Genomic DNA, 27,142 nt, shown 5'->3' on the forward strand with positions numbered 1-27,142 from the left:
AAATAAATAAAGAAATAAGACCTAATTAAAAAGGGTTGCAAGAATATTTCTATAAATAAAGCTGTATATTTTTCTATCTGCAAAACAATTTTACAATTTAAAAAATGGAAACAAGTATGAAACATGAACTGTCAGACGAAATGAAAAGGAAAGCAAAAAAAGGAAAAAGTAATATAATTACTTAATTACTAAGTAATTACTATAATTAAGTAATTATAATTACTTAATTGTAATTCATAGTATGTAATTGTAATTCATAGTACTATTCCAGATGTAATATTGATTTGATAGCTATGTAATATTGATTTTATATCTAATATCTATTTTATATCTGTATCTATGTAGTAGCTTACTTGTAAGTAGATACTTATATATTTATTTATGTGTGTATGTGTGTGTCTGTTTTCCAAGATACATGTACAGAGAGAATGGGAAATTCAGATGTGTAAATAATGATGTTAAGCACTGTGCCCACAGGTGCTGACTGTCTGATGGGGATATATTTATTTGTGATTGGAGCTTTTGATCTTAAATATCGTGGAGAATACAACAAGCACGCTCAGTTGTGGATGGACAGTATCCACTGTCAATTGGTTGGATCGCTGGCTATTCTGTCTACAGAGGTGTCAGTCTTACTGTTGACTTATCTGACTTTGGAAAAATACATCTGCATAGTTTATCCTTTTAGGTGTTTGAAGCCCAGAAAATGCAGGACAATTTCCATTTTGGTTCTTATCTGGATAATCGGGTTTGCTGTTGCTTTTATCCCACTGAGCAATAAGGAATTTTTCAGGAACTACTATGGCACCAATGGCGTCTGTTTTCCTCTTCACTCAGAACAATCAGAAAGTTCAGGAAGTCAGATTTATTCTGTTGTGATTTTCTTAGGTAAGTTGCTTTTCTTCTTTATGTATTACTAGAGATGCAAAGGAGCCAAGTTTTCGAACAATTAAGATAGCTGTGATGTTCACATCTCCTTGGATTTAGATGCTTCAGCAAGCATTTAAAGACTATTTCCAATATAAATACTTCACTGTGTTAGATGTGTGCCTACTTATCTTAAAATGCATGAAGGGATGAGAAAGTAGAAAGAAATTATTGATCATTATGTTCTTGAATTAATAGACTATGTTAGGGAAGTAAAGCAATGGTAAGGCTAGAGAAGAACTATTTAGTTTTAATCAGATGGCAATCTTTTGCCAATTATCAGTGAATAAAATTAATACCTGAGTAGAGACAAAAATTCAGTCTTCAGGATGAGGACAGACTCAGATTTTCTGGCCACTTAATTCCATGGGACTAGCAGTTTAGATGAAATATTCTTCTTTATTATCCAGAATGCAAATAGATGATGTAGAATTGCAATTATTCTTTTAAGGTATAATTAATTTTAACTTTTAAACAGGTGTAAACTTGGCAGCTTTTATCATCATTGTGTTTTCCTATGGGAGTATGTTCTACAGTGTTCACCAGACAGCTATTATGGCTACTGAAATTCGGAATCATATTAAAAAAGAGATGATCCTTGCTAAACGTTTTTTCTTCATTGTATTTACTGATGCACTATGTTGGATACCTATTTTTATTTTGAAACTCCTTTCTTTACTTCGAGTAGAAATACCAGGTATGTCCTTTCTTTTATGAGGCTGTTTCAACAGTGCCTGCATGAAATGTTCCTTCTACTTCAGAAGAAAAATAATTTAATGAAATGAACTATGTTGCTGAAATCAACTTAATGTTCTATATCTATATATATGTACACACAATATCATGAACTATATAGTTTTGCTATTTGATTAAACTCTATTACTATAATAATGAAAGATTAGTCACCTTTGAGTTACAGAAAAACCTCCAAAATTCAAATCATTAAAGTGTGTCTGCATATAATATCTATAAATGTATAAAATATATTTTAAAATTAAGGCTGAGTTGCATTGGCTTTTCTCATCTTAGGACTTTTGCTGGTTCTGTTACCTAAATGTCTCAGGACAATATAGTATTTTCTATCTTGATTTAATAACCTAACTTATTCTGAAATGACTTTATTTTACAAGCTGGTATTTATAGTTCAAATCATTAAGTCACATAAAGATGTTTATCTTCTTCATGCTGTGAATATACTCCCATGTCAAAATAGTGTAACTTAAAAGACTAAAATTGCACCTTAATTTTTTCCTTCTCTTTGCAATACCAGTAGATGCCAGAAAAAAGCCTCTTCGTGTGGGGCTTGTTAACCCTGTTAGAAAGGACATGTGAGCATGAACAGAACAATCAGCAACAGCGGATTCAGACTCAGTATACAGATGTATGTCACAATATTACATTGGCAAGAAAATGCTTCAGCTCAGATGATTTTGCCTTATGTGCTGACCAGGAGGGTTGGGATTTGAAATTTTCAAAGTTTGGACTTGCATCTCAACTGTCCGGAAGTAACGCTGATTATGTTAAATATTTAGTTATTTAAAATATTTTTAAATTGTTCTTCAAGAAGCTATCAAACCACCTATGATATTTGAAAGAAAATATCTTGAAAAGTAGAAACAGGTGTATTATAAGTCAAGAAACCTTGAAGAAATCTTGCTGAATCACAGGGTGATCTTGGGTTCAGCAAATTAATGTCCTGCGATAGATGAACCAGATTAAAGAGTAATTACTCAATTCGTGAAACTAAAGACATGACAGGTAGCTGTCCAAATTGACACAAATTGTAAACCTCCTTTGATAGCATTTGCTTTGTGTTGGTGATACATTGTGATAGTTTTAGAACAAAGCACCTGCTTGTTTCCAAAACTGTAGCCTATGTGATGGGTGCCAACAGGGATGTCTTTATATTGCAACAAAGTTGTAAAAGTGGAGAGGGGCGTGGAGGGGTGTCCTGTAAGGAGAAAGTCAATTAAGGTTTTTATGCCTCCTGGAACAGTTCTGTAACAATTTTATAAGTCAAACAACACAAGGGAGGGCACCCACTGGCATCTTTCAGCACTTTAATCCTGTCCCTTCTCCACCTGCCCCACAGGTAACTTATCTCCCAAACAGTAAAGGACGAGAAAGGGATGTTGTAAAGATGCACAGACTGACATGGGCAGACAGTGAACACAGAAACTCTTACCACCAGGAAAAGGCAATTAGGAGGATGTGTACAATGCTCTTTTTCAAGGGGAGGAATAAAGAAGTCCTGGTGCAGAAGAGAAAACTAGGCTCTGAAGGGATACAGGGAATGGAAGATAGTTTTGCAGGACAGAACATCAGGGGCATGATTAGCGCTGCATGTCATCAGTCCTGGGAAGAGGATGGGGAACAGAGATCACAAGAAGAGATAAGGAGGAAAGCAGAGACAGAAGGTTTTGGGGCAAGAAAAAGGTGCTTAGCCAGAACAAGAAGTCTGTCAGGGCAAATAGGGAGCTGTGGCATAGAAAAGAGGGATAAATGGAACTACTGGGAGAATAATAAATGTCAGCTTTTGCAGGGAGTACTGAAAACAGAGGGAGATAAGAAGCAGTGCAAGTGTAACAGAAAGAAGAAAAAGAAAAGCACCTGTTGTGCCAGGAGCTAAGCCTAACATATAAATATATATAAATATATTTATATATTTATATAAATATAACTAAATATACACTGGGGTGCATATTACAGCTGCCTCTCTTTTTCCCTCCCTAAGGTACCATAACTTCTTGGGTGGTGATTTTTATACTGCCAATAAATAGTGCTTTGAATCCTCTTCTCTACACTTTGACTACACGACCTTTCAAAGAAATGATTCACCAGGTTTGGTACAACTACAGACAGAGAAGATCCAAAAGAGGTAAAGGCAGCCAGAAACCGTATGGTCCATCATTCATTTGGGTAGAGATGTGGCCAATGCATGAAATCACGCCAAAGGTTATGAAGCCTGTGCTTTGTACCGACTCTTCTGATGCTTCAGTGACTACACAGTCAACAAGACTGAATTCCTACACGTAATGACGGCTTGAGTCCTCACGGTGACATCAGCACTGTTAGCGTCACATCCGTGGGCTTGCTGCTTTACAGCCACAGGAAAATGAGGCAGGTGTGACATCAGGGCTCACCTGAACCACTGCGGGAAGAAGAGGGAGCCATGTGTCTGTTTGCAGGTAGAACTGGCATTTTACCATCTCACAGCAGCACCTGACATTTTGACAATTCATCCTAGATCAGAATGAGAAATCAGATGTTTGGGGATTTTTTCTTCCAGAAGCCAAGAGTGTGGAAAAAACATGAATTGTCATTTGAAACATCTCATCCTGAAAGCAGATTGTTTGAAAATCATCTATTTATGGGGAAGTGTGTGTGTGTGTGTGTGTCTTCTTTTTTCTTTTTTTTTTCTTGTAAGTTCCCATTTCAACAGGTGATTTTTTTAAGAGTTAAAGGTTTTCTCATTAAGAAATGTATTTTCTTCTCAAAGTTTCTGACTGGCTCTATTTAGGCTGCATCATCTCTTAAAAGCTTTAAGGAGCAATAGCTGTAAGAAAAACATTCAAATTTCATAATTAGGTCAGTTAGCTATAATTGTCAAAGCCAAATAAGTGAAAATTATATTTGTTTTATAAACTTACAGACTTTTTCACTCATGTAAAGGCAATAGTGAAGTGGTAATGATATTTCTAATGCAGTTGCCAGGTTGGACAAGGCCTTGGTCAGCCTGGTCTACTGGAAGGTGTCCCTGCCCATGGTAGGGAGAGGCTGGGACTAGATGATCTTTAAGATTCTAATTCAGGCAGAACTAGAACTGTGGTGATGAAAAAAATAAAAATAAGGGGTTTGGTTTGTTTGGTTGTTGTTTTTTTTTTTTCCCAAGTGAGTGTCCCCCAGCTTTAACTGGTGGCAGTTTCTCCCTTCTTACTCTGGAAAGACTGGACTGAGTATCCCAGCACCTTGCTGCTGCTCTTTCCCTCACTTTTCTTAACAGGCTACCAAAAGTAGCTCACCACAGCTTGCAGACTTCAACAAATACCAGTCTTTAGATGTCTCTCTATGTACAAGGGAGATGGTCAAATAGAAAATTATCAGTCTTAATAGGTGTCATGACATCTACACTTTAATCACTTTGTACATGACTGGATGCATTAAAGTAATTTAAAGACCACAGCCATTCAGCTCTTTTTGAAGCATTATTTTACTTCCCAGAATTACAAGGGTAAAATAAAAAATATCCCATCTGAATCAATCCCCTAGAGGCAGTTCCTTCACACATTCTTAATGAAGAGAATGTTTTCTATTATGAATTATTACAACTTCCCTTCTTCTTTCAGTACCGTATTCAGTCTGATGGCCTAGAAGCCCAAAAAGGTAAAAACAGCTTCTTTTTTGTATTGATTTGAAACTATTTAAAATTAAATTAAAAGATACTTCCAATGTTTGCACTTAACTTCTTAGCAGTATAAGAAGTAAAATTTTGAAAAAGTGTGGCTCACACTTCAACTGTTTACAGAACTTTGGATTATCTTTTGATTTGAAACTGAAGATTGTTAAGCACCTTGTTCCCACTACTGTATGTTCTACTGAAATAAAATATTATCTGCTAAACAAAACTTCTTTTCCAAGCTGTTCAGCAACATTTCGGCTTGTTGGGGTTAAAAACACCTGAGCAAAATCCTGCCACATGGATTGTCTTTAACTAGGACAATTAGAACTCAATTCAATAGAAGTTCCTTACTCATGGGCCAAGCCCCTCTCAAGGGCTGCAACCGCCTTTGGTGAAATGTGCAAGGATCCCTGACCTTGCCACTATCCGTTTTCCACTACACATGATTATGGTTATATTCGCTGTCACCTTTGTTTCTATCAGTATCACAATAACAGTCAATACTTGATAGTTTTTGCGACTTCTTTATTGTTTGGATAAGCAAGCTACAATGGGTCTTTCTCAAAGTCCTATAAGTAAAAATAAGGCCTGCTAATAAGTCATGGCAGTCACATTCTCCTGCAGCCTGCCCTTGCACCTCAGCATTACTTTTTTCCACAGTGCCTGGTTAAGGTACAGGAGTGTGAGGACAGCTATTTATTACAGATCAGCCATCCTTCAGACCAAAAGGTTCTATTAACAGTAAGCTCTAGACTATCAAACTAGTCACTGCTTAAGGCAAAGATAAAAAACCAAATACTGAAAAAGCTCTGAGGTGCTTCCCCAGGGATGGGAGAATACATGTCACAGATTCTATTCCAACTAATAGAAGCTTTTATTTACAGTTCAAAATAATCCATCCTATCAGTAAACAATGCTGCTAAATGTCTACCCTACAGAGATATATGGTTCATCATAAGGCACTTTATTACAACAAAAGGTTGGGTAAAATTGTTTGCAGTAATAAAACATCTTGCAAAAAATAATCAGCAGCTTTATAGACATACATTACAATACTGCTAAAAATAGTAAGGTTTGGGGTATAGGGTTTTTCTACAGCTTATAAATAAGCCACAACTTGTCTCATTATCCCATACTTCACATGAAAAAAAAGAGGGTGTAACAAAAAACTGAAGTTAGTTGAAGTTTCTCTGGGGTTGGCAGGGTTTCTGCTGGTGACAGCTCTTAAAAAGGAGGGCTGACACTTTTTTATCATAGGACACTGCTTCCCCACCAGTAAGGAGTTCTGAACGTAGCACACATACTAACTTTGTATCTACCACATTAGCACGAAAGAGAGAGAAAAAAAAAAAAAAAAGGAGAGTATGAGATCACTTGAGCTTCAACGAAGAATCTAAAAGTCAAAACTGATTCCCTAAACAAAGTTTTTTTATTCGGTAGGCTAACATAAAACATCCATACGAGAGCCCCCAAGTATTTGTGTAAGAACTCTGGGGGAAAACAAAGCTCCACGTGAGGTCCCTGAAGGCGGCGGTCGAAGAGAGCCCCGCCGCAGCGCGGGCCGGGCGGGCGGCTCGGCGGGCAGGGCCGGCCTCAGCCGCTGGGCTTCAGCGACTCGTAGCCCTCCCTCAGCAGGTCCCGCCACGTCCTGAGGAACCGGGCGTTCTCCGAGCACTTGGTGGCCAGCTCCTCCACCTGGGCCGACACGGCCGACGTCGCCTCCAGGATCTTCGCCAGCGAGAAGGCGGCCTGGAGGGACGGCAGAGAGGTTGAGGGTCACCGGCGCCCGGCAGCGTCCCCGAGGGGGCCCCGGAGCCCGCCCGAGGGCAGCGCGCCGCACTCACGTCGCCGATCTGCATCTCCACCTCCTCCAGCAGCTCCCGCGTGTCGCCGCCGGGCAGCTCCGGCGACCCCGACCCCTCGCTCCCGCCGCGGACCCTCCGGGGGTGGGCGCCGGGCGATCCCTCGGGCACCGCGGCGGGCGGCAGCGGCCCTGCCTCGGCCATGTCCCGCTCGGCTCTCCCGCGCCGGGAGCTCCTCCCACCGAGCACCGCCCACGGCCCGCCCAGGTCCGCTCCGCCGAGCGCCGCCCGGGCCGCGGATGGGCGGGCGGCCCTGGGAGCTGTAGTCCTGCCGCCCGCACGGGGCGGGGCCGTGGCCGGGCGCGCAGGCGCGGCGGGGCGAGGCTGGCGCGGTGAGCGCGGGGCGGTCGCGGGAAGCGGACGGTGCCGGGCCCGCTGCGATGCTGTTCCACCACTGCCCGGCCGCCGGCCGAGGTAACGCGCCGGGCCCGGCGGGAGGGCCCGGGGCCTCGGCCCCGGCTGGGGCGGGCTGGGCTGGGGCGGCCGCTGGCGCTGCGGGTGGAGCCGGCGGCTGGCGCGGCGCCGAGGAGGAGCAAAGGTCGCGGCTGGGTCGCGCCGGTGTCCGGCCGGGCGCGGGGCCGGAGCAGGGCCGGCGGGCGGGACCCCGGGGCTCCCCTTGCCCGGGGCTCCCCTTGCCCGGGGCTCCCCCTGCCCGAGGCCTCTGTGTACCCGAGGGCCGGAGGACAGCGCTGTGCGTGAGCGCTGCCCGCGGCCCGGCTCCGTGATATTGACGTGGGTTATTCACCTGCAGCGGGGTGCCTAAAAACATGGGCGGGACTCTAGGTGTCACCTGCTTTAAAGGGTGAAATAAAGCAGCGGAACGAGTGTCCTTGCTTGGGAAGTAGTTGTGGAGACAGCATCCCGACAGCTGTGACTGAAGAGCTGCCGCAAAGTTTCTCCTTGGGGATTGCCTGGGTCGTGCAGGCGTTTCCCATCGCTTTCCGAGTCCCTGAGCTCTCAATAGCCGTGGCCCAGGCACTGTGCGCTCGCTGGGCAAGAATCTGCCTTCTATTATCAGAGGTGTTCGGAGCAGAGTTTCACTTCTTTTGCATATGTGCAAACGAATTGGTTTGGTTTTGTTTTTTTTTTTTAATATGCTGTGTGATTCTTAGTACCATCACTTATGGTCAAATAAAAAAAGATCCTGAAAGTTAAGTTAAAGTTTCATTAGATGTATATATATATATAGATATATATATATAGGTATATATATACGAGTGTAGTTATTATCAGCCTTACTTGTTCTCAGATCCTGCCTGGTTGCAGGTAAAGGATAACTAAGAATCATGAGGTGATATGATAATACCACCTTTTATGTTATATTGCTTAGGAACGGAATTCCTGTTAAGGAACCAACATGGATAATGCTTGCTACCTTGCATGTAGAGATCTCTGTCCTAATTGTCACCGGGCAAGGTTGTGACACAGGATGCTTGTGCTGGCCTTGCCAATTGCCATTCTCAACTAAACATTTCAGTCAAAGCACACTGGTGATTTTACTTACATAATTTTGCAGAAATACTCCACTTTAAGGATGGTATTCTTCATCCCCGAATAAAGCAAATTCTTTAAGGAAGGAATATTATTAAGGAAGGCACATTAGTTCACATACCTTTTAACTAACTCATTTTCAGACTAATGATACTAGGTTTTTTTAATACAAATCACACACGTTGATTACTTGTTTCTAAAAGAGGGAAAATATGACATGTAATAGCCCTCTGAAAAGAGTCCTGATAGGTTTGATAATTTGAAACTTTATTTTCCATCCATTTGCTTACACAGAAATTCTAATTTGTTTTCACAACAATTACTGTATCTGCAGCAAAGGTAATGGTTACCTGTATCTACTGTTCCTAGCTTTGGCTAAGCACACTTGGGTTCAGGTCTGTGCTTTTACTGCAGACCATGGCATGTACTTTAGGTGCACTGCCTTGTGTTAGTAGCCTCAAGCTGTGTGTCTCAACAGGTGTTGAGATGTCAGAGCTAAACTTGCATGTCCCGTTTCTACCATTGTTTGGTCACTTTTAATGCAGTTTGAAATAAACCTTTTGAAGTTCAAAATCAAATCAGAACTTAAAGTGTGTTTGGCACCTGTGTATATTATCCTATGTCAGCTATGCATGGCTGGCCTGTGTACTGAGTAAAGAATGCTTAAAGGGGAAGCTGCTAATAAAAAATTACACAGCATCCTCCTTACTTGAAAATTTTAAAATCTGTGTTTATGGTTCCTCATCTTCACATCACCTGGTAGCCTTTGGGAGGGGGAAGCTGTCATATTTGTTGTGCTTCTTGCATCTCTGAAACTTTGAAAAATTTGAAAAGCTACTGATTTGCTAAAGTTGTTTCTGGTTTTTGCAGCGCGTCAGTGCTTTCATGCTCTGAAGTTGGTAAAGAAGGATTGCCTTCAATCGCTGCGTGTCTCACGATGTGCCTCCACTGCCGCTGTGCCTCGCATAACCACACACTACACAATTCATCCTCGGGACAAAGACAAACGATGGGAAGGTAAAAACACTGCCTTCTTTAAAAGCTGCTTTATTATTATTATTATTATTACAATTGTCATTGCCGAGTCTTAAAGACATTAAAATGTGTTGCTGGTTTTTTCTCATTATGGAAATTCTCTGTACTTAAATACAGTACTAATATTTCAAATGGTATTCTTCATCAAAAATGGAATTTTTGCTTGCTATCTCACAATGAGTGTCTTTAGTGCTATAATATAATATCAGAAGAAACTTTATGCTTGTTTAAATAAAGAAAATATACAAGCAGCTTTTGGTTTAGCGATTATCACAACAAGATTTAGTTCTGTTCAGTATGTATCTGCTTGATTTTTTAAGTTGTTCTTACCATGAGCGTTTGGTTTTAGTGAGAGAGAGGTTGGAAGAAATTGGAGATTGGCTTATGTTATTATCATTTTTTCTATTGAAGGGGTAAACATGGAAAGATTTGCAGAGGAAGCTGATGTTGTGGTTGTTGGAGCAGGCCCTGCAGGCCTTTCTGCAGCCATTCGACTCAAGCAGTTGGCTGCTGAGCACAGCAAAGAAGTGCGTGTGTGTCTGGTGGAAAAGGCTTCTCAGATTGGTGCACACACATTGTCTGGTGCTTGTGTCGAGCCAAGGGCCTTAGAAGAACTCTTTCCAGACTGGAAAGAGCGAGGGGTATGTATGAGCATGTAAACACCAAAGTTCAGTGCTAGATTGTAATGAACTTCATATCTGACTCATTCAGGTATGAGTTAGTACCTGGTACCATTGGTAATAAGTACCATTTTAAAAAACATTAATGGAACAAAACAAAAATGGGCACCTTCTTTTTAGTCTGTTTCCTGTAGTTCAACAATGCTAAAAGTTTTCTGTCTACACAGTTATGCTGTGGCCCTTGCTCTTTTCTGCAGTAGTCCTACTGCACATACACAATATGTCTGGTGCAGCCTGGGGTGCCCTGCATTTGCTGCCTTTGTGCAAAGTCCAGCTTCTGTGTAAAAGGAGGAAGATGTTTGGCCCTTACCAATGACAGACGTGCTGGATCTGTACAATAGCTCTTCCTGGAGATGACTGATACTGACTTCTTTGCAGACACCCTGGTGTAGCAAAGGCCTAAGATGATTTTAGGAGAGAGGTCCCAGAACAGCTGTCTGACTTGCAGTCAGCTGCCTGCTATCACCTGAGAGCTGCAAGTCAGCTGTCAGCTCTTTAGTTTGCCTTATGGTGATGAATCTGCAGGTTGAGCTGCCTTCTTTAAAAAGGTCTAGAATATTGATGTAATACAGGCCTGTGTACAATAGATGTTATTTGCAAAGCCTTTTTTTTTTTTAACCTCAGTAGTTGTGTTGATTCTTGCCTGATGACTGCCTCATAAAGTACTTTTATCTTCTCTCTTGTGATGCCTTCCTAAAGAAGTGCTATACTAAACCTGTACTTGACTGCCAGATTGATTGTTTGATTTTGTTGTTTCTGTTGGATTGGCTGAGAAAACATAACTCTTTACTTCTTCTATTTTATTTTTTATAGGCTCCACTTAATACTCCTGTAACTGAAGACAAGTTTGGAATTTTAACAGAGACATCTAGAATTCCAGTGCCAATCCTTCCAGGTAAAGTTTAGTTAGGGAAAAGAGAGTCAGCTTCCTCTGTGTCTTTTTGAACTTCTTCATGAATCAAAAGAAGTTTGATTTGGTGTAGTGCAGCAAGTGTATGTAGACTATAATAGGTTACAGTGATACACTCTGTGTAGGTGATGGCTCTGATAACACATGAGACTAGCTTGAAGGTAGTAGCTGTAGAGGTGACAGCTTTGGTTATTTTGCTTAGTGTCCCATGTGTTATATGTGTGTGTGTCTTTTTTTGCCTAGGGCTCCCGATGGTTAATCATGGAAATTACATAGTACGTCTGGGCCACCTTGTGAGTTGGCTAGGTGAACAAGCAGAAGCTTTGGGTGTTGAGATATATCCAGGCTATGCAGCAGCTGAGGTACTAATGACATTGTGTGTGTTTGTGAAGAGTGGCTTTGGAACCTCCTTCAGTGCAGTCATGATCATTTGTACATGTGCAACATTCCTTTTAACTGATATGTATTGTGAAAACTGTGTTTCTCTGTCTCAATTCCCTGGCTCAGATCCAGCAAAGTGCACACAATACATCAATAAATACATAATCTTCATGTTTGACCATTTAAGTCATAGTGTTTAGAAGTTCTGCTGTAGAACTTTTAATTAATAGATTCAAAGTACAGTTTCATTACAATGTTTTTTGTTTGTTTGTTTAAATATTTCCAAAGGTACTTTTTCATGAAGATGGTAGCGTGAAAGGGATAGCAACTAATGATGTAGGCATTCAGAAGGATGGAGCACCTAAAGTGAGTATCTATCTTCCCCATAACTAGGGGTCTAATTATGAAAATTGTGGTACATCTGCTTCTACTGCCATCAGTAGTCTTGCTGCAGCATAAGAAAAGGTGTAAAATTCAGTACCTGTCTTCCCTCTCTATTAAATTTGATTGATTGCCCGTGTTCTCGTCTCAGAACATTGTAAAATTCTTCTGAGATTAGTAGAAAAAGCCTTTTCATAAAAGTTGTCTTGAAGAAGATTATGTAAGGGTGTTTTGGCATATGTGAAATCTGGAAACAACAGAAAGAACTCCAGGAACTCCTGGAAAAAGGTCCAAAGGTGAAATAGAAAGTTTTAGTCCATCTGGTAACCAGCATCATGTAAGAGAGTGTACTTCTGGCTGGTTTGGTTTCCTTGATATTTACAGCCACAGTTGCACTTGCTAACAGTCTGTCTACCTTGTTGGGACAAGAGACACACTGAGTCTTTATGCCTCTATGCTGGTTGTCATGTTTCTGCATCCAAAAGGATGCAGTAATCTGCCCTAGGTGTCAGACTTGGATTTTTGTTTTGTTCAGTGGAATCCAGAATGTGCCCTAAGTCTGCTGTTTCCCTGTAAAATATGTTGGGAAAATGTGGCACCTCAGATTTACTTGGAGCGACTTTCACACAGAATTATTTGACTACATAAATTAGGAGTACAAGTTTTTCCTTAACATTTACTTTCCTTTTTTATAAAGTTTTATATTCTAGTTTCCTAGAGTTTCAAAGAGGTATTGACTTGCACATAAAGTGTGGGCTATTTTTCCCCATTTAAGGCAGGGAGTGAGAAGAAAAGACTCTTTCTTGTTTTGAGAGAATAAAGCCAGTGGAGGAGTAATGTATTTTTCCAGTGTAATTTTTTTTTTATCTGCTGTAGGGGACAGACACACAGACAGCTCTCATTTTCCAGTGCATGCTTTGTCCAGAAGGTGGCACAAGTAACGTGTGCAGCTTCATTGGGAGTTTGGGTTTGTTTTAAGATGGGAAGGAACATTTTAGATGTATTTCTTAACATCCTCAAAACAAAGATAGATTCATTTTTTTTCTCTGTTTGTTCTGGGAGAATGCATCTCTTAACTTCTTTCATGTACATAATGAGTATGCCTCTACTGCAGCTTTTTTTACTGCACTGTCACTCAATTCAAGTTTTTTAGCTGTCAGTTTTGTCAGTTGGTACTACCTCCAGTGCATAAAGGCTCAGGTAAATAGGTGTAGTTTGTATAATCTCCAAGGCAAGAGTATCTTCAACATGTTTATACAGAGCCTAATCAAATAGACTGTGGTTAATGAATAGATATTCACCTTGCAGTCAGCACCAACCAAATAAAAATGACAGTGGTAAAAAAACGTTGTAGCAAGTTGCATATTAATTCTTGTGTAGATACTGGAGAGGATTGTTAAATGTGAAATACAGCTGTGTCACATTACTGAAATGTTTCAAATTAATGAATTTCTAATATTTACAATGTGGAGTTGTAGTTTGTTTGTTTTATATAAAGCTACTTCAAAGTGGACACTATATATTCAAGAGGTGACTCTTGTTTAGAATTTTGTAAAATTAATTCAAGTTCACATTGACAATCAGAAATTCAGAGAGTCCAAGAATTGCACAAAATCCTGTGACTCCTCTTTAAATGTAATTCTCAACTAGAGGGAACATTTTCATTTGTAAGTTACAAGCAGATTGCACCTGAGAGACAATTAAAAACCAAAGCAGTAAACTTCTTTTAAACTTATGCTGGCTTACCTTGAGATGGTTTAATTGAGTACTCTTGATGAGATCAATCCAAAACTGTTTTCCTTGTCTTTTTCAACTATAAACTTTCTGACTGAAAGCAAGGTTTTTTCATTATGAAAAATTTGTAAACATAATCTATATTCTTGTCCAGTGTGCTCACAGATGCAGGTCATGTACTCATACAGCAGTATGCCAATTCCCCTTACCTGGTTCTCAATCCTTGTTGGAATTTTTAATTAGAATTTTTTTATAGTTGTATTTTATTTAGTTTAATTTTATTGTATGTTTTAACATGCCAGATTGGGGTAATGACATGTGGTGGGTCCTTTTGGGAGCAGGGGTGATTCAGGTTTTTCAGATATGGTAGTTCTGTCTAGTCTATGACATTTGTGTTGGGGCACAAAACATTACAATGTAATGTGACTTCATGAGCAAAAATTAAAGTGTGATGTTACAGGTAAAGATTCTTTGTCAGAGTTCCTTTGTACCTTGTGAAGGAGCAGATCTGATTTAAGTATTCTCTGACCTGGAAAGATTCTCTTTTTCAGTGATAAATAGCAGTTCACTGTGGGGCTGCTCTACTGGAATCCCCTTCCAAGACTTGCCAGGGGTGTGTCATGGTTGGGTGGAAAAGACAACTGAACTAGAGCCATAATTTGCAATGGTCTGTGGTGTCTGAGCTGTGTCACCAAGTAGTGTAAAATCACTTTATTACTCTCCATTTTCTTGCTGTGAGTTTGGTGTGGCACAGACCTAATTGCTGATGAAATGCTGTACTTTTGCAGGCTACCTTTGAAAGAGGCTTGGAACTCCATGCTAAAGTCACAGTCTTTGCTGAAGGTTGTCATGGACATCTAGCCAAACAGCTGTACAAAAGATACAATCTAAGGGAGAATTGTCAACCTCAGAGCTATGGCATTGGATTGAAAGAGGTACCACTTTCATCATTTTAACAATTAGAGAAAATAGCATAAGACTTAAAGGTAGATTCTGTTTGCTTTCTAGCTAATTTTTGTAAGATGTAAGAATTAATTTGAGTTACACTTTGAAAATTCAGAATCTTTGCTGTTCTGAGGCTGATCAGAGCAGATGTTCTCTGAATGTTGTGACTGTTCCACTTCAGCTGCTGCTTCTCTTGTATCTGTTATAACTAGAGGTACCTGTGAATCTGCTCTGTTAACACTTTCAAATTACAGTCACTTGTGATATCTGTTTTCTGTGTATCTGCTAAACAAGGAAGGAATTTGTGCTGCCTACTTTTGGGGGGGCTTTAGTACATGAGGAAGGAAGAAAATACTTACTGTGGACTTTTCTGTATGTTAGTAAAAAAGGAGAGAGGAGAGCTGTTTCAGATGATGAGTTGTGGTCTCTGAAGCACCTTCTGGATGAGCCTTTCTTTAAAAAAAAACTCCCTTCGTTGGGCATATAAAATTGGGATAGGAATGAGGTTTCCTTTTTAAAATATTCTTTACTCAGCAAATATCACTCATGAAAAAGAGCTGTATTATTTTAGAATATGTTCAGAGTTTTGACTGTAACAGAATTACTTAAATATTTTGTAGCTGTAAGCACGTACTAGTTAAATGATTAGTTTACACTCTGTAGAGAATAACCATTCTGTAAATATGACATAATCTTAGTTATAGTCTCTAATACTGAAATTGTCATTAAAGAAGGGTTTTCCTGTAGAGGTCCCTTACTTCCAGTTGAGACTGTCTGCTTTAGCAAATAGTGCAGTCCAGTAGCAGTGGGTCTGAAGTAGTTGGTGCTGAGGAGCTGTTGTCCATACTTATGCACGCCTCAGGTTTATTTTTACTTTGGACTAGCTGTCATCTGGTCCCATGGACTGAGTGCCCTTTCATGACTGGAATGTTTTAGATGGACTTTTAGGACCCTGTCTTTGAGTTTCACATTGAATGAATCCAGTTCATGCCTTGGCTGCTGTATGATGTGAGTCAAAACACAGTAAGTGGGAGGAATCAGAAGTCCCACTCAAAAACGTGCTCTTTAATCTAAACTGGAGCATTACTGTAGGTGTGCTCTCAATGCTTGAGCTGATCTATGGTGCTCAACTGCCCTCCTGTCATTAGACTGTGCCTGGCATGTACCTCCATGGTGCAAAGATGTTTTGTGAAATGAGCAGAAAATTGACTCAATCTTGAAAACATGAAAATGCTTCTCTCAGTTCACCATGGGTCAGTGAAGCACTGAAAACGTGTAGAAGACAGCAGAGACAGGATAATTTGTTTGACAGAAAATATTTAGATCAACTCTTTGTCCTGACCTTGAAAAACTGAGAAGATAATTCATAGAATCATATGAAAAAGTAATACTTTCAAAGAAAAAAGGCAACATAAGCATTGCATTCTGTGGCAGAAGTATCTGTCAAAGTCACTAGTATTAGGAATCTTGGAATGAAAATTTTGGGTGTAGTACTGGAGTCTCAGTCACATTTTCTGATACACAGCATTTTAAGAGAGGTATTGGGAAAACCTTAAATAGTAATCCAAAAAACTATACTGAACAGTTGGTATTTTGCTGTATGAATTTTTGCATTGCTCATAGGAGTAAATTAAGTTTCTTCTATATGTAATGGTGTGTTTGTCTCTTAATATATTATTGCAAGGCCATTACTTTGCAATCTGAAGTAATTTTTTGGTCATCCTCATTTCAGTTATGGACTATTGATAAAACAAAATGGAAACCAGGAAGAGTGGAACATACTGTAGGCTGGCCATTAGACAGACATACGTATGGAGGATCCTTTCTTTATCACTTAAATGAGCCTGAGCCTTTAGTTGCTCTTGGATTTGTGGTAAGTGAAGTTAGTTTTTTCATTCTTACATGTTGTTTGATCTTCATTTTATGCAGTTTCTTTTCTCTGTTTTATTGAGAAAATGTAAATACAAGAATAGGAGCAGACCAAATTTAGTCCTGTCTCAATCTGAAGTGTGGTTATGCCCATACTAGGGAAGGCTAATTTGTCATATTAATCTATCTTTAATCCAATGTCTTTTATTGAGACCAGCTAGAAAACTTATTCATAATTTCTTTGCAAACAAAGCAAATTTTGGTAATGGCAAAACCAAATGACTAATCAAAACTGTGCTCAAAAAATTCTTGTAAGTTAGGAAATCTAAATCACATGCACTTTTTATAGTTCCATTTCCTAATCCATGTGTCAAACCTGTATGTAACTCCACTTTTTGAGAGAAGTCTCTAAAATGGAAGCACTGCAATGCTACTAGCAATGTCCCTTTCATTTCTGAGCTCTTCACTTTGGTTTTGGTATTCTCGACCCCTGTTGGCATTGCCCTCTTTAGCAACTCCCTTTCTGAATTGGGCAGGCAGCTTCTTGCCGCTTATCAGAAGTGTGAGATCTCTAGAGATAGTCTGGTGTCATTCTGGCAGCCAGGTGATGCAAGGAGCAGGGATTGGAAATTCTATCACCTACAGTTCAAAATGAAAAATTCACTATTTACCCTATGCACGTGCTTCAACACGGATGTTGTACGACCCAAGCATACAAATTGGACTTTCAGCAGCATGGGACTGAGCTGACACTTCTGTCTCCTAGATTTCAAAACGATTACAGAGTGTGTGGAAAAATTCTATTTTTGTCTAACTGTTTTGTAAGAAGCATTGAAAAAAATTCATTAGTTTTCTCAGACACGCATACTTGTGTGTTAAGTAATTAATAAGTACATACAGTAGATACTCAATTTCTGTTTGATTTTAGAAGGGCTGAGAGCTCTGATTCTTGCAGAGAATGGTAGGTAATCAGTAACATTCATATTCTCTCCAGAGAGGAAAAAATCAACTTCTGTGTGAACACACAATCACTTTTTTGTCTTTGAACTTTATACCTATTTCAGTCTGAGATGATTCTTGTAGTAGGGTTATTTTACCCTTATTTTGGAACTTGTTCATTAATTTTGTCTTGTCAGCAACGCAGATGCAAGCACTGCTCTAAAAGAAGTGAGCTGCCACAGATACCAAAGTCTTGATTGCTGCTGACTCATGATGTATTTTGTTACTTATCCCCAATAAAGCTCACAGGAACCAGAAATAATCCCTTTCTCAAAAGATAAAAATTCAGCAAGAGAATTCTTTTTAAGAATATCTTAAAGATGGGAAATGCAGAGTATATATTTGGTCAAATTCTCAAATGTATAAGTATCCTGAGCATCCAGCCCACTGGCAATCAATTTTACCCCATTTTCTGCTTTCATCATTGCTCCCCTGTGCTTTATTACAATGGTTCACCTAATTGGAAATTATAATTGAGTACTAAACAATTTGAAGAACTGTTTAAAGTATGAGAGCTCAAGGACGTAACAATCAAAAAATAATTGTTTACTCTTTTTTCAGCTTTTTTTGGGCAGAGGTATGAAATGCAAATTTAAAACAAGTTTTGCTGCTTATCCCACCCATTAAATCATGCTTAATTTAATTCTTTTTGTACCAAAGACAGCTGAAGGGAGGTTACAATGCAATTAAATATTTTCTATATTTCAGGTGGGGACAAGGCCAGACTTGTAGCAGCAAATTTTTAGATTTGCTCCTGCTGTACCATTAATAAAATATATTTTTGGCAGTAGATTAAGTAGAATGATCCTGAGGTTGCTTTAGAATAAAATAGATTTAAAGACTTGATGTGGTAATATGCAATTGCTTTGATTTCAAATTTTTGTTGAAATTTCATACCTTGTTTTTATTGATGTGCACTTTTTTCTTTTTTTAAGGTTGGTTTAGATTATCAAAATCCCTATTTGAATCCATTTAGAGAATTTCAGAGGTGGAAGCATCATCCTAGTGTACAGCCTACTTTGGAAGGTGGAACAAGGATTGCCTATGGTGCCAGAGCGTTAAATGAAGGTGGTATCCAGGTAATTTTTTTTCACAAAGCTTTAATCTTTGAATTTTCTAGACCATAAATTTAGTTCTGTAGATTTGGTTTGCATGCTATACCAAATGTTTTGCTGGACAGAAAAAGCTTTTTGTCTTGCTGGGTACTGGCTGCTGAGATTAGCTAGGCTTAGGCTCTGTCATACTGAAAATCTTCTGACATACTCACTTTACTTTCTAAATGAAATACAGAATCATAGAAACATTTAGATTGGAAAAGACCATTTACAACGTTTAGTCCAGTAACTAGTCCACCACTGCCAAGTCCACCACTAAACCATATCCCCAAGTGCCACATCTATATATCTTATCCAGGCATGGCAACTCAACCACTTCACTGGGCAGCCTGTACAAGTGCTTGACAACCCTTCCTGTGAAGATATTTTTCCTAATATCCAATCTAAACCTCCTCTGGCACAACTTGAGCCCCTTTCCTCTCTTCCTGCCACTTTTGAGAAGAGACTGACCCTCGCCTCAGTGCACCCTCCTTTCAGGTGGTTGTAGAGAGCAGTAAGGTCCCCCCTGAGCCTCCTTTTCTCCAGGTTAAACACCCCCAGCTCCCTCAGCTACTTCTCATACAACCTGAGCTCCAGGCTCTTCATAAACTCCATTGCCCTTCCCTAGACACACTCCAGCATTTCTATGTCTTGTGAGGGGCCCTAAACTGGGCAAAGGATTCAAGATACAACATCACCAGTGCTGACTGCAGGGAAATAATCACTGCCCTGGTCCTGCTGGCGACACTATTTGTGATCCAAGCTAGGATGCCATTGGCCTTCTTGGCCACCTGGGCACATGCTGGCTCATGTTCAGCTGGCAGGACTCCCCATGTCCTTTTTGCTGGGCAGTTTCCCAGTCACTCTGCCCTTGGCCTAAGGCACTGCATGGAGCTGTTGTAACCCAAGGACAGGACACAGCACTTTGCCTTACTGGATGTCAGTATAATCAGCCTTGGTCCATAGAACCATCCTGTCCAGATCCCTCTGCAGCAGATCAGCATTCCCACCCATCTTTGTGCTGCCTGCAGACTGACTGAGGGTTCACTCAATCCCCTTGTCCAGGTCATTGATAAAGATATTAGCCAGGTCTGGCCCCAGTACTGAGCCCTGCAGAATCCTGCTAGTGACTGGCTGCCAACTGGATGTAACTCCACTCACTAACATTCTCTGAGCCCAGACATCCAGAGATTTTACCCAGCAGAGTGTTTGTCCAAGCTATGAGCAGCCAGTGAAGTGGAATTTATATTGCAGTCAAGAATGTTCATCGCAAAGATGCCATTTATCTTTTGTTTTGCCTGGAATCTTGGGGAAGACAGGGTAGTAGCACTGATCTGTTCTTTTGGGGTCTTCCAAATTACTTATTTATCCCAGCAAAAAGAACTCCTTTTCAGTGCTTGAACCTTAAGTCACTATTGATGCTGAAACTGTAATGTAGTTTGGCAGGTAAATCTTTACCTCTTCAAGTACGAATACCTTGAGTTTCTTTCATGCTCAACTTTGAATTTCTGCTTTCTTGGGAGGTGGAATACTTTGTTCATTTTGTTAACTTAAGTAGTGCAAAAGGTAAAATTTTGAATATGTATTATTCAGAACTTTCTGATTGATACATTTCCCTTTAAATACTGACCTTTCTGACTAAGGTCAGTTGAAAGGGCTGGAAAAGCTTGCAAAAAATGGTCTGGAGTTTATATTTAACAGTTTTAAAGTACATTCAACCTGTTAGCTTCTCATCTTGAAACACATGGTGTGGCAGTATGTTCTGTACTCCCAGATCCATCTTCCAGATACTCCTTTCAGTTTGGACCTTAAAACTAGCCTGAGTGTCCATGATCTGCAGCCTGTATGTGGGGCCATGCCACTCTGCCCTCTGACTACTTTGCCTTTCCTTTTTGAACCTCTTCTCAGTATAAACGTGGCTTCACGAGGTTCTTGCAATACAAGCAGAATTTCATCACAGCTTCACTCTTGTCACAGTCATGTGGAGTTAGGCTTTGACCCCAGTGTGCATTCCTGGCAGTGAGTCATGTGAGTTCAGGAAGCAGCTTCTTGATTACACCCATGCTGCACATTTAATCAATCTGAGCGTTGATTTTGTCCACTCTGCAGTGGAAATATGTCATATCATATTGTAACACAGCTGTGTTACTGGCTTATTTCAAAAACCATTGCCACTCCACTATTAGCACAGACACCATGGAAAATACCAAGATGTTCTAATCTAGACTTTTATGCAAGAGGGGCTTCTTTTTCCACCCTGTGCCCTGGTTTCTCTGTCACACATAGTCATTGAATTTCTGGCTTTGGTGAAGTAGCCAGAGTGTGACTTTAGTTGCACCCTCCTTATACTCAAAACCTATAGCTGAAAAAATACAGTATTTTTAAGTCACTTACAGACATTGTGCTAAGTTACATAGTAGAACTACATATCTTGCACATCTCTGCCTCATCTTTGAACATCTTTGTTGGATTTAAACCAATATGTCCCTTACTTTCCATTGTTCCTAATATAAAAGCATGTTTTGCTTCATTGGCTTTTTGGTGGGTTTTTTTAATTTCCTGTAGATAGATTTGATTAGGTGATCATGAAGTCACTCTTCTAAAAGACTTTTTTTAATACATGGCTTCAGTAAAAAAAAGCTTTATTGATGATTCACTTAGGAAGAGTTTTAAGATTAGCTCTTCTTTTGCATGTGTTGCTTTGATTAATAACTGTAGCAGTGTGACTCATTTGTATCACTGTAGTCCAGGAATATTTTCTTATGTAAGTCATTCCATAGCTCCAGTTTTTGATTTTGGTAACAGAATTGCATCAAATAGGTGTATAGAGTTACCACCAACTTCAGCTTTTTTGTTATAGATAACCTAATGACCATGATCTTCAATCTTTAGCACAGAGTGAAGGAGGAGAGAGAGTGCATGTGTTTTTTAATGTCTGTGGAAGAAGGATGAGAGTTTAGTAACTTAATCTCTGTAGCTACTATTTATAATATTTATTAAAACTGCAAAACAAAGCACCTAAATTCCCATGCACTCTCTATTTTGTCTCTATTTTATCAAAAGCTTTTGAAAGGTTTAAGAGTTTTGTGGAGAAAAAGGTGTTGCAGTTATTGAGCAGTGTATGCTATGAATATCGGGGGGGGAAAACCTGACAACTCATTTCAGTGTCAAACATTAGACTCACTTAACAGATTTTAAGCCCTGGTCTGGAGCTAAGGGGAGGAAGAACATGAGGTTTCCTGTCTGCCAGCAGGAAAGACTCTGCAGGGAGCAGGTGTCTCCCCTTCTCTAAAGCAGTCATGTTTTGCTTCTGTATCTCAGAGGCATGATGTGTTTCTTCCACTGACTATGAAAGCAGGCACCAAGTGCCATAGTACTAATAATGAGAATTACTACCAAAGCTGCAGTATGTGCTACCTTTTGTGTTACATGACTCATCCTTAATCTCATTTATTCTTTAGCAGTATGGTGGGTCACTGTGCATATTACATGAAACAGTGTTTGCAGAAGAAAAGTACTTGATCACCATCTTCCTATGCAATTCAGAGTCAGTCAAGAAGTCTTTCTATGCTTTTGTCAGTGCTGCACCATTGAATCCTAATAGATAACATAGGATGGCTGTTTTCTGAGAGAAGAGAGAGAACATCCCACATACTTAATCTCTTTGAAATAGTGTTATGTAGCTGAACTTGGAACTTCTTTTCCCAGAAAACTAAGTTGTAGTTGTGTTTTCAGCCTGAATTACCTTTTCTGTGAACCAAATCACTAGGTCTCTGTTTAAACAAATTGCACAAAACACAGAGGAAATGCTGTGTAATATAACTTTTTAGTGATTGCTATATGACTATACAAAAGTAAGCAGTCCTGGATGACTAGTAAAGAGGTAACAATTGACCAAGCAGAAGAAACAAAACTTTTGATTTGGGTTACCCTAAATTCCAAGGGATACATTTTTTTGACATTTTTCATGAAATTCAACTACTTGTTTAGTATTTAGGTTACTGCAAAATTAATTCTTTCAGACAGTTTTAATAAAAGCAGGATGCTAGATTAAGATGTGCTGCTCAGCACTAAAGACTTTAGGAAGAAGGGTATGTTCAAAACTTCAGCAATTTGTGACTTAGGCTTTGATCAGAGCTTTCTGCTCAAAGTTCTGCAGTCAGTCTGCACTTCGAAGCTGTTTCCAGTGTAAAATCTTAATCACCTTGATAGCTGAGGTATTCCTTAGTCAATATAGGTGTATAACGTAGTATATTAATACTATTGACCTGACCAAATCATCTTGGCTGTGTTAGGTTTGTGAGTTGACCATACTCTATGACATTATGCTTACAGAATGGGAGTAAGATGGTGATTTTGCACCAAAATATATTTGCTGGCTGTGAGCAACTTCTAAAATAAGGAGATGGGGGGCAGGCATGATAGCATTGTGCAGTTTCACAGAAAAAGATTTGTGGAATACAGCCCTGTGAGGTGAGATGAGTACAATTTACTGTGTGGAAATCAGGGAAGCAGATGGGAGTTTGGGTTTTTAATTTTAAAAAATTTACTTGAGCTTGAAGGAGGAACACCTATCGGTGGGTGACACTACTGGAGTTTTGCTGCAGATAAGGCAGCTGTGGAGAGGATATAAGGAAAATACCACTTTCATATTCAGCACAAGTGTCTGTATTCCAATGTGCATACTATGCTCAAATTCCACGAGTAAGTGGAATAACTGGTGTATGTTTAGAGAGTACGTATGCCAAGTCTGAAAATGGAGAGGACACTCAAGCCTTATGCCAGTTTAATTTCAGAATGTTATTTTCACTTCAACAAAGAAAACCAAACAAGAACAAAACCTTTCGTTCTGTTTTCCTTTCAGTCAATACCCAAACTCACCTTCCCAGGTGGATTATTAATTGGTTGCAGTCCTGGACTCTTGAATGTTCCCAAGATCAAAGGAACACATACTGCAATGAAAAGTGGCATGTTGGCTTCAGAAGCCATTTTTAGTCGATTAACCAATGAAAATCTCCAATCAAAGACAATAGGTAAGATCATTTTACTTTGATTTGTAATTACCTTGTGTTCAATTAGAACCACCACCAACTAACAGCAGTAATTAATCAAGCTGAACGAATTAGTTGGAAATGTGAATAAGTCATGAAATGGGTGTGTTTAAAATATATTTTATTGTTTATTTACTATTGATAATGTCAAATTATTTATTAAAGAAATTAATATTTGCTGTTATTCATAAGTATTGATCCTACTGCTAGAAGCTCTAATGACCATCTGAAAAGTAAGCTTATGCTTCCTGTGTAAGTAAACAAGAATAGTTTTGTTCCTACAAACACAATAAAAAGTAGTGCTTTATGATTCAGAAAGTGTTACTGAAAGCCTGCTGAAACAAGAAAAAAAAAAGGGAATAGATTAGATGAAGCAAAACAGCATGAGATTTTTCAAATTTGCTCTTACTGTTGTTAGGATCCTGTTTTCATCCAGTTCTTTTTTCTGTCTTTTAATCTTTTAGTTCTCTCAGTTTGAGAATACGTGTATTTTATTTTATACATAATACAAGCACATTGTAGTAATCACCTGGTCCTGACCACCTTGTAGTGATTTGTTTAAGCCTTAGTTGTCCCCTTAAATCTGTTAATAAAATCTGTAGGGAGAGTGAGAGAACTAGAATTTTGGTCACTCTGGAGCTAAGACTATATCTAGGTGCCAAATGATGATTATTTTAGAAATCTTCTCTCTGTACTGGAGGATTGAGGCCTAATGAGCTCTCATTCAGCTGAAACACACCATACACAGAAGGTGTGCTGAACAATTAAAACTTCAGCTAGACATGCTAAAATGCTTAGAATCCATCTGAAGCTCTAAACACTGTTGGTGGGTAGTGTGCCACTCCTGTTTGATTATGGACAGGTTTTATATGCTGTTTTCCAGTCTTGTCAAGACTGGACTGCTACAGCCCACTTCCTTCTCTTTGCAGAGATAATGGACTTTATGGGAAATATGGACTGAAGCATGCTTTTCGTATGTAGACAGGGCTTAAAACTCATTATTTAGAGCATTTATTCCTATACAGTAGTAATGGAGAGTGGTGAAGAGAAAGCTCTCAAATAATCTTCATTTGAAGAAAGATTATTTTTAAATATAATTACTTGACTTTACACTGTGGTAGATGTATCAAGTGTGAAATGTCTAGTATTTGTAAAGAATACAAAGAGTTTAAATCAAAAGTTTGCAGTCAAATACATCTCATGAATGTGCTAATTACAAAGGGAGAAATTATCTAGTATTGGCATTATCTGTTGGGCCATAGCTGTAGTTACTGAAATGGGACTTTGGTTGCAAAACTTCTTTGGAAAAAGCTTTAGAACTGGACATTAGAATTGCAAACCTGGCTTTGGATCACAGGTGGACTGTCCTGGTCAGCACTCAGGTTCTGTGAGTGAGTAGCTGCTTTCCCACAGAGGTGCCAATGGAGCCACCTGTCTGATTATATTTTTCTGAGTTTTGAGACAATTTAATGCTGCTTGTGGCTAATTTAATAGAGGCTACAAAGGAGCAGTACATGTCTGCCAACAGAACACATCTCTTGATTCAAGAGGCTGAAATATGTTGTCTAGTATATTCCTAGCTTACAGTTCTGAAATTCTCATTTTGCTGATTTCATTGCTAGCAGTTGCTTTTATTCAGCATTTATTCTTTTATTTCAAGGATAGTCTTGATGTACTGTAGGTACCTAACAAGTAATGTACTGCCTTAGGACTTGATGTGCAAGAATATGAAGAGAACCTGAAGAAGTCCTGGGTGTGGAAAGAGCTGTATGCAGTGAGAAACATCCGACCATCCTGCCATACCGTACTTGGTGTGTATGGAGGAATGATATATACAGGCATATTTTATTGGATACTGAGAGGAATGGAACCATGGACATTAAAACATCCAGGTAATTCTCCTGAAGAAGATTCTAAATTTGTATGTCAATCTTTTCTGGTCTGTTTCGGCTAGTGCACATCCAGTCCAGTCATGAGGCCTTAAAGTGTACAAAAGAAATAGATGATAAAATTGAAGCAGACCCTCGTATCAGCTACCACACAATGTAAATTAAGACATTAAAACATTGCTTAGTATAACTTGGTATAGATATTTGTCTCGTGAAAAAGGCTGTCTTTTATGAAGTACTTCATTCTGATGACAAGGGAAGTTAAAACAGCTTAGTTAAATTGTTCTTGAGTAACTGCAAATTACAATAATTCTATACTGAAATTTATTAAAAATGTATTTAGGACCAGATTATGCTCAGCTCAAGCCAGCCAAAGACTGCACCCCTATTGAATACCCAAAGCCCGATGGAAAAATCAGTTTTGATCTCCTGTCATCTGTGGCTTTAAGTGGTACAAACCATGAAGATGACCAGCCCCCTCATTTAACTCTCAAAGATGACAGCGTCCCTGTGAGCAGGAATCTGGCTGTATTCGATGGACCGGAGCAAAGGTTTTGTCCTGCAGGTAGGTAACAAAAATGTGTGTGTCAGCTGTTTCTGCAAGATGAAAGACTAAGTACTTCAGGAAGGGTCCACCTGACCTCCTGCTTACTTCAAGCATTCCATCCCAATTTTCCTCCAAGAAGGGGGTTCAGTTGAAGGTCTTAAAACATGTTAGCAGTACTTTTGTGATGAAATAGCTGTTAAATGTGTTAGAAGGGAATTAAGTCACATTAATAATATTCTTCCCTTGTTACACTTGCTGGTAAGTAGAATATACATGCAGGGGGAAGCTGTTCAGCAAAGTGATAGCTCCCTTCTTGTCTTTGCAGGAGTCTATGAGTATGTTCCTCTGGAATCAGGAGAAGGATCAAGGCTGCAAATAAATGCTCAGAACTGTGTCCACTGCAAAACATGTGATATTAAAGACCCAAGTCAGAACATTAACTGGGTAGTACCTGAAGGTGGAGGAGGACCAGCTTATAATGGAATGTAAACTAACAGATCAATTCAGTGACTTCTGATCACCAACAAATATGTTGGAGTATTTTATGCTGCAGCATAATTAATGTACAGCACTGACTTGAATGTTAAAAGAGTTTGAGACTAATGTGCCATTCTGAATTTTACATTTGACTGTTGCATTAAATACAAAGTTAGTGCCTTCTGGTTAAACCCTAGCCTTATTTAATAGCACTTCTTTACAGGAGCTGTATGGCAGGCAAAAGTTCTTATCAGGACTGACAAAGGAGCTTTGGATCTTGGATTTACTGCTGAAGTTCAGTGATAGCAGGAGCCATATCCAGAAAGAACTGTGCGTATTACGGTGGAATAATTTAGTACCCACCTTTAAAAAAGTATTTTCTCTCTCTAGATGGAGTGATTTACATGTAATCATACCTGGCAGTCAGGGAAATAAATCAGTCTAGAAAATTGTCACTGCTTTAAAGTGTTA

At 39.4% G+C, this 27,142-nt stretch overlaps 3 protein-coding genes across 4 annotated transcripts in view; 2 read left to right on the forward strand and 1 right to left on the reverse strand.

The window, feature by feature from the left end:
* RXFP1 (relaxin family peptide receptor 1) overlaps positions 1-5,552 on the forward strand; it is a 46,993-nt gene extending 41,441 nt beyond the window's left edge. For both annotated transcript variants that reach the window (XM_066548216.1, XM_066548217.1), the window contains exons 16-18: positions 478-888; positions 1,406-1,624; positions 3,662-5,552. In XM_066548216.1, coding sequence (XP_066404313.1) covers positions 478-888; positions 1,406-1,624; positions 3,662-3,963 — 932 coding nt within the window. In that variant the 3' untranslated portion in view covers positions 3,964-5,552. The remainder of the gene's footprint in view (positions 1-477; positions 889-1,405; positions 1,625-3,661) is intronic.
* Positions 5,553-5,834: 282 nt separating this feature from the next.
* Positions 5,835-7,341, reverse strand: C4H4orf46 (chromosome 4 C4orf46 homolog). The gene is made up of 2 exons (XM_066549047.1): positions 7,171-7,341; positions 5,835-7,075 (listed from the first exon to the last, which is right to left on the reverse strand). Exons 1-2 carry the CDS (start codon positions 7,330-7,332, stop codon positions 6,920-6,922), a joined length of 318 nt encoding a protein of 105 aa, XP_066405144.1. The 5' UTR covers positions 7,333-7,341; the 3' UTR covers positions 5,835-6,919.
* Positions 7,342-7,511: 170 nt separating this feature from the next.
* Positions 7,512-27,126, forward strand: ETFDH (electron transfer flavoprotein dehydrogenase). Its single transcript, XM_066548218.1, has 13 exons — positions 7,512-7,602; positions 9,550-9,696; positions 10,126-10,355; positions 11,208-11,289; positions 11,548-11,666; positions 11,974-12,051; positions 14,589-14,735; positions 16,478-16,618; positions 18,549-18,692; positions 23,572-23,740; positions 25,468-25,650; positions 25,991-26,212; positions 26,520-27,126. Exons 1-13 carry the CDS (start codon positions 7,569-7,571, stop codon positions 26,681-26,683), a joined length of 1,860 nt encoding a protein of 619 aa, XP_066404315.1. The 5' UTR covers positions 7,512-7,568; the 3' UTR covers positions 26,684-27,126.
* The last annotated feature ends 16 nt before the right edge of the window (positions 27,127-27,142 follow it).

Source organism: Molothrus aeneus, chromosome 4, assembly GCF_037042795.1.
Source record: "Molothrus aeneus isolate 106 chromosome 4, BPBGC_Maene_1.0, whole genome shotgun sequence".
NCBI lineage: Eukaryota > Metazoa > Chordata > Aves > Passeriformes > Icteridae > Molothrus > Molothrus aeneus.